General features: G+C 35.3%; 2 protein-coding genes and 1 long non-coding RNA gene across 4 annotated transcripts in view; 1 reads left to right on the plus strand and 2 right to left on the minus strand.

Moving 5' to 3' along the window:
* The window catches only part of LOC126922566 (neuropeptide CCHamide-1 receptor-like), a 189,286-nt gene that overhangs the window by 72,125 nt on the left and 103,344 nt on the right, over positions 1 to 13,817 (plus strand). The window lies entirely within an intron of this gene.
* LOC126922652 (uncharacterized) lies at positions 1,392 to 3,508 on the minus strand. Its single transcript, XR_007712882.1, has 2 exons — positions 2,015 to 3,508; positions 1,392 to 1,984 (listed from the first exon to the last, which is right to left on the minus strand). It is a non-coding gene; the product is annotated as an uncharacterized LOC126922652 (long non-coding RNA).
* LOC126922775 (neuropeptide CCHamide-1 receptor-like) lies at positions 4,076 to 7,901 on the minus strand. The gene is made up of 4 exons (XM_050735636.1): positions 7,683 to 7,901; positions 5,342 to 5,490; positions 4,360 to 4,559; positions 4,076 to 4,263 (listed from the first exon to the last, which is right to left on the minus strand). Exons 1-4 carry the CDS (start codon positions 7,899 to 7,901, stop codon positions 4,076 to 4,078), a joined length of 756 nt encoding a protein of 251 aa, XP_050591593.1.

The following is a 13,817-nucleotide window of genomic DNA, read 5'->3' on the forward strand; positions in this document are numbered from 1 at the left end:
TCTCCTTCCCCCGAAAGACGATTCTTTCCTCTTTCCAGAGTACGGTAGTTAAGAATGTAGGAAGACCGTTGACTGGCGTCGATGGGCATCGACTAACCACGTCCAAATCGTAGCAGTCCCTTGTTGCAGTAGAGACTGCTGCGAGGGTGACGGTTTGCCATGGCTTCACCCTCTCTCCGCTCCCCTTTCAAAACACCTAGAAATGTGCCCCTTGCACTGGGCCACCCCTGCAGATGCGAACCATTGTATCGGGAACCCCTGTTTGTTCGACGCGTGCCCTGTGCCCGATAAAAGCGGTTGGCACGCGCCCCTTACTCGAAACTCACAGCGAATACGTTACGGACATCCCGGAACAGCGGCCATAGAATTGCTGTTTGTTACCCGTTTCACCGAAGATTGCGGGGATAAGACTCTAATAAATCTTGCCCCACTGGTTACTATCGATTCTTACGCAAAATGGAAACAAAACTGTACAATGGAATAAAGAATGGTTTATTCGTGGAAGTTAGGTTGAAAGGACGTGGAAGTGCTGTGTTAACTGGACAGGGTTTTGGTTTGTTAATGTTATGGTAATTGGTCGTTGGCATCTGCATCAGATTTTTAAGTCTTTCGTATTACGTATACATCTGTTCATAAGTATTAGGATACTTGATACAACCTGACCTCAATTCTAAGCTGAATTATTTAGAAAATTCTTTATTTTTATGAAACACATATTGATTGCACACTTTTTGCTGCTAGTGCATGTCTGGTATTCGTATCTTACTTGCAGTCAACGCGGAAAGGAGATATTTGAAATTTCTTAGAAAAATACCTTTCTCGATAATTTCCACGTAAAGTTCCAACACGTGGCTTACCGTGCTTCTTTCAGGATTACGCATCGTTATCGATCACAGCATCATTTCATTTCCATTTTGCACGTTGCACAGAAATTTTTCTCGAGTTCTTCCTATTTTTGCCTTCCAAAACCAGCCTTCACCTGTTCCGAGTAAAACACGAGCTCTCGAAACGACAGGAACGTTTATTTTCTTCGTAAGGTCACTACTACACGAGCGTTGTAATAAATTTTTCAAATTCACGGACACTGTCAACACTCTACATGTTAACATGATTTAATCATACCCAATTACTAGTAGGTTGTTCAGAAAGTTTTGTAGTTTTGTTATTATGAACTTCTATCGAATAATGAACAAATACTGTTTTAAGTTGGCTACTAAAGAGAATCGAAGAGAAACATAGAAAACAATTAATTAAATAATAATAAAACAATTTCCTTTTCCCAGTGAGACTAGTAACTAGTATATTTCCCAGTGAATATAGTAACTCGAATAGCTAAGCATTAGGCGATATTTGGCACAGTCCGCGCAATGCTCGGTCATTTTTTCGAACGATCCAGAAAGCCAACTTAACACACAGCACGGTACGTCTAGTGGGAATAACAAACCCGAGTCCAATTTTTATTCACAGAAACACAGAAAGATTATGGTACAAGTCAGTTGGCTACAAGTTATGTCCGGGCATTTATATATTCCAACCTTGCATCGATTCACTTGGAAACGATTCCGTCCTTGCGTGGCCTAATTACAGTTATAATAGGGGTATCGAGAAGACGTCCAGACGTTATCTGAACGACGAGAACATCTATAACTTACGGAAACGCGACGGCCAATAGACGTGCGAGGCTAAATCCTGTTAACAAGGGTACACGTCAAACAGAAATTCTCGATTAACAAGCGAAGGGGGCAAGGTCGTCAGACAGAACACAATTAATGCACACAGTCCCTTCTAACGCCGTCTCTAATTAAATTTCACCACGCGATTCAGTAACGTCGGGATCCTCTCTTCTCTTACATGCGTTGTTCAATTTGCCCCGATACAATCCGTCCAAGGACCAGAACCGGTCCTTCTTGATACAGAACTGTGATAACTAATTATATTACACTATTATTACACTATTATTATATATATTACACTATATATTACACTATATATTATATTATATTATATATTACACTATATATATATATATATATATATATTACACTATATATTACACTATTATTTTACATCGAAGACAATTAATGATGTTGAAAATTCTTAAGTTAAAAGCTGAAGGTATACTTTACATCAAAAAAAAAAATTATCACGATTGCACATATAGATTTACAAATATTTATAGTTACAATGAAGAATTTGACACATGTATTCATTATCTCTAGTAATTCAATCATAATTGATCATTAAACATAATTGAAACATTCAACATAGATCTACTCTACTTGGGAATGGTTCTTGATTTTTAACAAAATATTCGCTGTGTTGACATCTAGGGATTGTTTTAAAAAATGAATTACGATCTAGAGTCTTAGGTCGGTCTTGTGTCTTCGGTACTTTTTAACTCGCGAGGAACGGTCGCGTTCAGTTCCTGTGTGTTTCTCCGGGACGTCGAGCTGAAGCTGGTTTCCTTGAATTTCCTTCGCCTAACCATTCGTTTCCTTTGTGAAAATTTCATTCGTCGATTACCATCGCTGCTCGTTCCTGCTTGACAGACGCTTGACTTCCTCTTCTTCAGAAAACAACAAAGATATCTGTTAAATCTGTAAGCAAAACGTTGTTCATCGATCAGTACGAAACTTTATATTCAGATATGAAAAGCTTTCTGTTTGTTTTTCAATTGTTTGTTTGCTTTTTTGAGTTTTCGGTTTACAAACCTGTTTGTTTACAGACGTGTACTCGTTTATACTGCTTTGTTGTTTCTTTGGTCAGTTATGATGTAGAGGTAGTGAAATGAGTATGGATATGTTATCATTTCATGCAACATGTAGTACAGAATGTAATATAATAATTAGAATGCTGATATTTATGCATTTCAAAATATTTAAATAACATGGAAAAAGATAGAAGGGGAGTGGAACAAAATTCTGTTTAGGTTCCATTTTTCTAATCGTGTTCGTAAGAACATAAATTTGCATAAACATTTCCATTCTATATATAGTATTTTAAGGAGAATGTGTGCTTCGACTTGTTATTTCGTTTTACTATGTTTTAGGTTTAATAGCTGACATTTGATAGGTCGCTTATCTTGTCATACTCACCTCACGCGAAATGTTGTGCTGGCAAAATATAGAACCAAAGGATTGACGCAGCTGTTGATGAAGGTCATGACAAAACCAATAATCCTGAAGATATGCCAATATTTATTGTAGTCATTCAGCGTTGATGCGAAAAAGTGAAACCAAATCATAAAGATGTGATACGGCAGGAAGCAGATGAAGAAGATTAGGACGATGGAGATCACCATTTTTCCAACCTGTTGATCACAGAGAACGAAAGATACGTATTAAACTGGGACAACTAACTTGGTACTTGGTCTAATTAGTTAAAATTTAATTATTAGAAACCTAGATTAGAATATTTTTTAGTAAGACAGTAAAAAATCTGAGATAAACAGTTAAATGTAGATTAGGCATTACAGTATTACTTCTTAAATTCTAGAATATACAGAAGATTTTCTCTTCCTCTCTCTTTTCCATCATCTTACGTGTAGAACAGACAAAGATTTGACATGACAACTAGCGCTTGTCAGCAAGTTTTACGATATGTCCGTTTAAAAATATTGTAGTATCGTGGGCAAAAGGCCTAAGATATCGGCTGAACCGTGTACAAAGTGGCGAGAACCGTGGCGCCTTTCAAGTGGATAGTTTTGTGGAAAGAGCCTGCGTGACCCTGGCCACGGGGTTTCGGGACACGTGTTCGATGGGACGAGAAAAGACAAAGAGACGCTAAGGGTAGTGTTAGTTGAGACGCCAGCGAGAACGAATGCAAAAGGAGTGCAGTAAAATTTACATCACAGTCTAAGTAACAATTTATTAGAATTTAAATTTATTTGCAAGTTGACTGCATATATAAGCAGTGTAATTTCATAAAAATATCATACAGGTAGCAATTTCAATTTCTCTGTTCTACACCTTTTCACTGGTATACCTGTATACCAAATATTTGTATACCAAATATAGAACTTTTGTGTCAAAATTAGATTTACTTGAAAATTGTATAATTTCATAATAATATCGATTCACTCTACCTTTCTGCGTGATCGAATTTGCTCCAGCCGCTGCATTGGAGATAATTCGCAGGGCATATTTCTGGTGGATAGTTGAAGATGTCGAACAATTTGAAAATAAAATACTGATATGATGAGTAGAGGAATGATGTAATAAGCCAGGAACTTGAACAGCACCACCCCTCTCCTATAGCTTGCCCCTGCGTTTCAGAACGAGAAATAAATTAATACGACTTCGTGGGTGTGAAATGAAAACACGGAGAAATGTCCAATATTTCAGCGTGTGAGATACTCACCCAATTCCACGGGGAAAGGGTTACAGATGTGGATGCTGGAGTTAGTTGTTATGTCGATGTCCATCACGTCAGAGAAGAGAGCAGCAGGCATCGACAAAACAATCGCCAGCACCCAAATAAGGCAAGCTATTAGTAGCGCCAATGGTACTGCTTTCATCCCGGCTACATGGCGCCGAAGAGGATTTACAACCGCGTAGTACCTACGATGCAACACGAGCATATCTTTCTTTTATTTGTAAATCAATTTTTATTGAAACCTTAACCCTGAAATACTATAGAACGGAGTAATTTATACCCCACTTAAATGTTTCATTTACAGATGGCTGTTGTGCGTGTATTTATTACTGTTGAGAAATGGTTGTTATTTATACGTTCCGAGCTGTCTCGTGCAACAAATGTACCAACTGTAATATTAATATGTTGGCAAGATAGAAATCTTAGATTATATATAGATTTCTGTTTTACAATTTATTTATTATTTTATTTTATTTGCTTTATTACTAAATTTATTACTATTGGACAAGGGTGTTTAACGCCTTCTGTTTTATTAAACGTCACTAACGATACTAATTCAAATATGCAGATAGATCCTGATAATTATTTGACATGGAAGAAATCAAAATTATTTAGCAACGTATCGTTTGTTGGAAATAAGCGTTGTGTTAATAAAATGATATGTAATTTTCAATATAGCGTTAATTGGATTGTTTATAAATGCAGTATTGCAGGGTTAAGATTAAATGATGTCTGATTAAATGAATTCTTCAGTTATACTTTATTTTAACGTTGAACTTTCTTATTAATGTAAATTAATTGATTTTCTTAATAGCGAAAAGGAAATTGGACGTTTGAGATTTCATTTCGATTACTGATTAAAGAGTCGATTGGTCCATTAATGGGGCGGAACTTCACTAAAGTTAGGACGACCAGCCTATCCCTGAGACAACAATTTCCTCAACCGTAACTGGGTTTGACAACTTACCTCTCGGCTGATAACGCGGTCAGAGTGAAAACTGAGACACCGACTGAAATATCCTTGACGCACTCCGATAATTTGCAAACTGTCTGTCCCCACGGCCATGAATCGAATGTGAATATAACAGACGTGAGTGGTACACTCGTTAGGATCACCTGAAATAAACGAAAATTAAAATTAAAAATATACACGTGTATTTTATTGTATTGTATTTCCACGGTCAATTGTACTCGTGTTATTCAATCTACCCTTTATCGAAATTTTATTCGAATATTTTTCTGTACTTTTGCGAAATTTAATTGAATTCTACGAATATATGGGAAACGTTTTAAAATCTGTTTCGTTGAAAACCCTTTATCGAAATTTTATTTGAATATTTTTCTGTAATTTTGCGAAATTTGATTGAATTCTACGAATATATGGGAAACGTTTGAAAATCTGTTTCGTTGAAAACGACGCCTTCGACATTTCGATAGGTGAGAGCGATAAAATAAACAATACTTGATATTATATTTGTACGGCATCGAGCATATAGTAAAATTATTAGGAAAACATTTATCAGGATTCATTGTTATCGAGAAAATTAAAATAAAAATAATCCGCGATTATGATACAGAAAAATCTATTAAAAATATTCGTGATGAATTCACATCCCACGTCCTTTTAACATACTGTGTAACGTTCACTCAATTTGCGAAAAAAAGATTCCCTCATTAACTCGCTAAATTTCGTCTGAAATACGGACGTCTCTGATGAATTTCGAGATAAAAGGGGGATATTAACAGGAACGTTTTGTATTGAATATTATAATAAAAAATGTAGATTAAGCGAATTTTCTGCAATTTCATGCGGGATGTAGAAATTTCGTCGTATGATCGAACACTCAATTATGCTGTTGCACTTTTTTCTCAGTGTTAATCGTGAAATACACATTTTCTTTTTGTTTAAGCATGATCGTTCGAACACTATAATCGAGAAAATATTTATTTATGATTTTCACAGATGATATCGTATGGATCGCATTAATCTTTGATTATTCTCCGTCCGGCTATAAATTGTCCATGGATCAAGATGTATAGCTACATATATCATAAAGTAAGCTCGATATCCACGAAAATAAGCGCGTTTATAATCGAACTCGCTATTGGTCCACGATTACGTGTCCAGAACAACGGAATTTTAACGTCTGATTCAAGGTCTCATATAGCATGTGCTTCTTTTAGAAATTATTTATGAAAATATTTGAATATTTCTAGAGATTTTTATGAACGTATTACGTGTGTGATAGAAAAAATTTTGAAATTTCGTTACTAGACTATTATGATCATATTGATAATATATGTAACAAACTAAAGAACATGTATAGAAGTTACAAGATATTTATTTCAAGCATACAATTCACAGAAATCGCTATATCATATAAAAATATATTGTATTATACAAGAATAATTATACATTTCTAGGAGACTTAAATTCTTCTATATTATATGTGATAATAAAGAGTAATGTCTGCGTATTTGTACGATATAATACATTTTATCAATATAACCACGACAGTCGACAATGACAATAAAACTGTCATAATATATATCCAGACAAATTTTCTACGATGGGCCCTCAGATGCTTTCGTGCGTTATCGTACCTAATTACATTCTACGCGAAATCGATGACGGAGAAAGTACCGGATGTTCTGAACTCGCTCGCGACAGATTTATACGCGCGATCCGACAGTCTGAATAAATTCGATATATTGCCGGGATACAAATGACATGGGGTCCTAGCAACATTTTCCGATTGACGGGAAATCGAAATGTAAAAAAAAGGATCCCGACGAAGGAAGGAAAGATTTTTCTCATCTATATTCGGAATATTCATGGCTTGTTAGTTTTTACCATTCCAGCTTTGTCGCAATTTATTTCCAACTTATTGGACATTCATTTTGATTTATTATATATATTTAGACGCGGAATACAATGGGTAGCAGATGGCTTTTTCAAGATGTATGAATCATAACCACAAGAAGTACAATTAAATATTTATCCCTTCCGTGTTAATAAGCTGATGAATCTTTTGATTGTAGCTTGCAAGAATAATAGTAGATTAGTTTAATTCTATCCAGTTAATTATTCATATAGAAATATGTTTTTACAAAATTTATGCTATGAAATTTTGAATACATTTTATATTTTACGAGAGGAAACTTTCGACACGTCTTGTCCATCTGAACGTTTCTCAAACGTGCACGAAATCTTTTTCCATTTTATTCGACGTCAGAGATCCTTTTTTTTAACGTCGGTCTTAAATGATACATTAGAGATAATATATGCACATATTGTCCTTTCTTACCAAAATATCGCCCAGAGCCAACGAAAACATGTAGACAGTGGATGTATTTCTTGCAGTGGAATCCGCACCCAACGTAATCATCATCATTCCATTTCCAAATACACCCACTATCAGGATTATTAAGAATAATCCTGATACAATGTACGTTTCTGGGCGATGCATGTATGGAACGAAAACACTCTCCTGGACCAAATTCGTCACATTCGAATTCATGGCCATCTGTAAAAGAATAAATCCACGTCTATGCGTTATGTATTTTATTTTCATTTTCAAACGTTGTATAAATAAATAAGTCTCTTTTATATTTATCATTCAAAATATTTTAGTTGGAAATGGAAAGGAATAAGCCTTGCGCTATAGTGTGATTTTTCATTTTCCGATACGCCGTTCCTTTTGTCCCATGCAAAACCCACGCGTCCATATCTGGATGCTCGATAACGAATCGCGGCACAATAAAAACTAATCAGATCGATCGCTTTGCTATATGACCTTTCTACCATTTTAAATTGATATAAACTCAACGACAGCGAGAACTTCGAACGCTGCACGGTACGGCATTTAGATGAGGATTTAGGACAAAAATCAGAATTTGCTGGCCGCGTTCGCACGCTTGCGGGCTACGTTTGCACGTTTGCAGGCCACTTTCTCAGGTTCTACAGTGCGGCGTTTGAATGAGGATTCGGGACAAACATTTTAAAAATATATATAATATGCAGTTTTCCAGAAACTTAATATCAGGGAATTCGATGTGAATAAAAGTCTGTTTACCAAATATCCCTTAGTATTTTCCCTACTTCCTGGTTCCGTTCAAATATTATAATTATTTATTGTTTTTGTCTAGTCCCTTTTCCTAAATTAAAAAAAATAAGATTTTTTGTCAGATATTATAAACATCTAGTAAAGAACAGAGTTTTTATGTAAAAAATTTTGTTGAGACAAGTGTGGTAAAGAATCAGCCTGCGTGACGCTGTTGAGAACTGTTCGACTCGAAAATGCTCGTCGATGCTATTTCGAAACTTCATATTCTGACGAGAAATCAATACAAAAGTAATTAGAATAGAAGCTACTATAATAGAAGCTACAAATTGTTTAGAAAGTCAATTTTCCATGGAAAAAGGTTACTATTGTTGACATGTATAGCAGCAGTCCTCAACTACCTAATGGTGAAATGAACGAATGGTTCAATATAAAAATTTACAGCTGGAAAGATAATTCCAGATTGACTATCATAATGTAAGGGTTTATAATGTAAAGTAGCAGCATTCAAAAGAACAAATAATTCTGAAGGCAAGCTGAATACGTAATTCCAATTTCTAAAAGTTTTTTCAGTTTCGTACCAATATAGACGACTGTTATCGAACAAATTTTTCAGAAGTCGAACAATGAAAGTTGATAGAGTTGGTCAGTTTAATTTCCACGTGAATCGAATGTGTAATAGATGTCCTGATACTAATCGAATACTAACGATATCGCTTTAACGATACTTGAAAAGGAGTTCTAGCTCTTCTAATGAAGTAAAACGCAGATACACACGAATTAATGAAATCTCGTTCTACATCGTTTGATTTCCAAAGGAATTTCTTATCTTCTTAGGAAACAGTGTTTTATACGTAGTAACGATACCATCGATGAACGTATGTGTAAATTTCACGAGCTGAGTCGCGTATCTTGCACGATCGTATTCTTCGAAACTTTATGGCTCCCCATAACGATTCTCCCGTCTGTGAAACTACGTATTGTCTTGCTTCGTTACCGGCGAAGTTAAACTAAAAGTGGTGTCGAAGTGATATTTCACGGAGTTGATAAATAAGAGAAATGGAACGAAATCGACTGCGTTCGAAAGAAATTGCACCATCTGAGTTTAATTTATCCACGTCGCAGAAGCGCTGAAACCTCGTTATTTCACAAACATTTCCAACGATTTCATCACGCTTTCGTGATTTCGTGACTGGTAATATATTCCTTTCGATTCCCTGTTTGTCGAATTTTACGAAGATCTCTGCAGCTTCAGCGCGATGTTCTATGTCCCATGAATCAGACTAGATTTACGCCTGAACTTCGTGAACGAGTTTGAAGCGAATACAACGTGTGACGAGTTTCGTGCCATGCGTTAAAAGAGTCCAACTTAGTTTTCAAACAGTCAGTGAAACGTAAAGCAACCCTGGCCATGGTATAAAAGGATATACAGGGTGTTAAAGCTGTGGACGATATTTATAGGATTTTATATATTACATGTCAAACGTGAAGGTAATGAAAAAACGCTTATATAGAAAAATATTATTCGAGGCTTATTTTTTAATATACATAGTTGGTTAACGAATTATTTTCGAAATAAATATTTATCCAGGATAGTTATTCGAAAATCATTTTAAATTCACCGATAGCTGCATAGATCGATGAATCAGCTGATGAAACTTTCTCTTCATTCTATTCACATCTCGCGTTTCTCATTTTGAGTCAAATAGAAATTAAATATATAACAATGGAAATTCTATCGTCGTTTATTTTCTCAGGAACAAGGGACGTAAAGTTGGAGTAAAATAAAGAGAAAAAGCCGTAATTCATAAATTTTTACCGCAAAATTAAATTGTTTATGAATTGAAAAATAAGCTGTAAATCTTTTTGTGTATGAATATTTTGACCTGTTGAATGATACACTATAAATGTCGCCCACTTTTCCTCATCATCTTGTTACAAGTATCGTGTTAAAGATGTAGTCCTCAAAGTGTTTTTTTAATCGTCTACAATCCCAGATGAAAGGAGAACTATCGTATTACGTTCTCTTAGAGCAATTGAAAAATAACTCTCATACTTGCGATCGAAACATTCAATCTGCTAGTTTCAGACCCGTTAATGGCACCAGTACCATGCCCTCGACATTCGGAATATGGTAGGGTGAAATTGAATTGCGGTTTTGGAATTTCTCGATCGCAAAGAGAAATGATCGTGATAGAAGGAGTATACCTTGTGTCAGACTCTATCAGTTGAAGTAAATTTACGGAAAACAGAATGCCACGGAAATGTGTCAAGTTTGACATAATCCAATCACATAGACTATTAGAAATATTATAATTATTAAAAATGTAACTCCCTCCGATAATGCACTAGTAAAATCATCTTGTTCCGGTATGCAAGCGATACATAATTTTATAAACTATACTATTATCATTATACTATTCTTTGCATAAGTAAAATATACAAAATTTGGCAAATATCGACAGGCATTTAGAAATCGCCCTACTACTATAGCTCGCACACGGAATTAAAAGGATTGTCATTGCATTCATAGTTGCAGTAGTATTTGCAATAATTGATATTAATGACGTTATGCGAATATTATCCGCCTTGTCGCTGAAAGTGATTATTCGAAATTGCTTCGGACTGAAATGCCGTGAATTCGTTGCGACAGAGAGTAACAGGTGTCATGTTGTAAATATAACGCAGCGGGACGCGACTAAATGTAATTTTTTAATAACGACAATCCTGGTCGTACTCGCGACGAGCGAAATGGCGATTGCGATGCGCAGATTTAACGTTGTAAAAATACGTCTGTCATATACATATTCTATGGTGTGCCACGATCAACGGACTGAAACCGATTGCCGATGAAGTATGGCCGAAAAATGGACGATGTATGTATAACTACGTTTCAACGATCTATTCTAATGGGCCACGCAAATTCATTCACGTTCAAATTCGACCAGTCGTGCGAAAAACGCGATTTTATTCTTTTATTCTTAAAGGCGATAATCTGGTTTCATGTATAGAATCAATACACAATAAAAGCAGCTGATATTACGATATTGATTTATCGTTTTCACGAGTGTTGGATTCTCTGTACCTGTTATAGGAAATTTGCCCAGTTTGATATTATACACGGATATACGATACAGAAAAATTAATAAACTAACTCGATAGTATTTCAATCTTATGTGTATTGAATGATAAATTTGTTTTTTAGCCGATCTGGAACGAATACCTGAATCACGCTCTAAAACCAATTATATTCATACTAACATACTCCACTGTAATTCTGTTTTAGAATAGTAAAAACTTTGGTCGAATATGAGAGATGTGCTTATTTTGGAGGTTCTCTGTGTACAAACATTAGAACACTTTCCAGAAACTAATGGACAAATACCTTAGAACGAGCTAGCTTATTTCTTAGAACGAGCTAATCCGAGTGATAACAACGGTATTAAAATATATCGATTAATTTCAAGTATATTCTACGAGTTAAATAATGACGTTGATTCCTGCTCATACAATTGTTACGTTTCTGTTTTTATTCGTTTTAACAAGACAATGGACAATGCGTTGGAATAAATATTTTTATATTTAATATGAAGGGAAGACATTTCTAACGAAAAAAGATGTATAATTTCAAATAAGATAATCGTATCGACGCAACGTGTATGTATAATGGTAATAACTATATTAAGATAAACCACAAATGAAATATCTTCAAGAGTGTTCTTACGCACCAGCGTATGGGAACATTTTAATCAATAATATACATATGTATGTAGAAACCAATACCTATATAGAAGTTCCAATACATTCATAGCGTTCTGTACTGCAGATGATATTGCAATGGAAACCGAATGGTGGCCCATTAATTTCGGGATAACCAGAAATTGGTATTCGGAAAGTCCAAGCTATGGTTTAGGTTCCATTAATTATTTACTAGTCGGAACTTGTGAGTTTGAAGCGTGCTCTTTTAGAAAAAAGTTCCTGATGTATTGTCGATGTCGTGTTTACGGATGAACTAGCATTAAGTATCGATAGATGAACATACTATTTCCACGTTTGCGATGCGGAGATATTCCACAGCTTGTGTAACTTTAATTAATGTCTCAGCTTCGATTAAACTTTAAAGCGTTTTGAATGGAATATTCACGCAAGTTCGCAAATGTTGTGTCGAATTATAATGATTTGTAGAACCACGCACAGTGTCGCGAGACGTCGTCCTAACGAAGAAGATGAACGATACATCGCCGCGTCGAAGGAAATGGGGGACTGTTAAGAGGTAACCATTACAGGGAAGATCCGATCCGAAATTCACTTTACGTATATTTATCGACCATATTCTCTGTTATATTCTTTTATGAGCTATGGGATCGTTTAACTTCTCCCTAACGATCGTCCCTGTGTCACAGAAATTGCATCGGTGGATCGTTTCCTTGGTGTGTAAAAGCTGAAAATTTTCTGATATGAAAGAGATATTCTCAATACACGTTCGTAATACGTTGGTAATAGGCTCGTAGATAAAATACTACGATACATTCAAGCTATTTGAGGCGAGTAAATGCACGATACACTATAGAAACATAATGGCGCTGGTTTCGTAGTTTTTCAAGGCAGGCTGTTTTCTTTGGTCTATAATTTATGGAATGTTCGCGCGAAGCTTCACAAAGCGGGACTCTAAGGCAAAGTTCGCGTGGCTAAAGGGTTTTCTAAAATGTAAATACCGCTTCCTGGAAGTAGAAGAACATGCGAAACCACTTAGTACACGAGGTAATCTTTTGGGTATAAATTATTAATCCTTAAATGCATAGTGTCATCATTTGATAATACAACTTTTTTCTTAACATAGCAAACATATGCGAGGCATTGTGAACAGAGATAGACTAAAATATATTTCTTCTGAATGTAAGTTTATGAATAAAATTATTATACTACGCATAGTTCGATCCAAGTAACATAAAAATACTGTCAAATTAGTTTATTTCATTTGTACGTTTGATCATCCTATTGTCTTCGTCTCTTGTTACAGTCAAATGTTTTAAAAATTGTGTTATGCAATCAACGAGATAAATAACTGACTATATCTTCGCGATAATCGACCTGCAATTTGCTTATACCTTTCAGACACGTTATAGCCATCTTTGATAACAAAGTACTTTCCCAAGTAAAAAATTAAAAAAAATAAATGGCGTGAATTCAATAATTTTTCTATGATTTTGTGGTTTGATTATATCTAAGGAGAAGAATCAGGGTTTGACAAATCTATTGCGACCATTTCTCTAACTCTTTAGCTACAGAAGTGTTCCACTTCGCATTCTTCCTTCTGGTAACGCGAAAACTCATCACGACGGATATCTTGAGGTACGAAGTTAACGAGAAACTTTATCA

This window comes from Bombus affinis, chromosome 12, assembly GCF_024516045.1.
Source record: "Bombus affinis isolate iyBomAffi1 chromosome 12, iyBomAffi1.2, whole genome shotgun sequence".
Lineage (NCBI taxonomy): Eukaryota > Metazoa > Arthropoda > Insecta > Hymenoptera > Apidae > Bombus > Bombus affinis.

Coding starts and splice junctions, on each gene's coding strand:
- LOC126922775 (XM_050735636.1), bottom strand. CDS start 7,901: ATGGCCATGAATTCGAATGTGACGAATTTGGTCCAGGAGAGTGTTTTC. Junction 4,560..5,341: donor ACCGCGTTATCAGCCGAGAG/GTAAGTTGTCAA, acceptor GTTGCATCGTAG/GTACTACGCGGTTGTAAATC. Junction 4,264..4,359: donor CCCTTTCCCCGTGGAATTGG/GTGAGTATCTCA, acceptor TCTGAAACGCAG/GGGCAAGCTATAGGAGAGGG.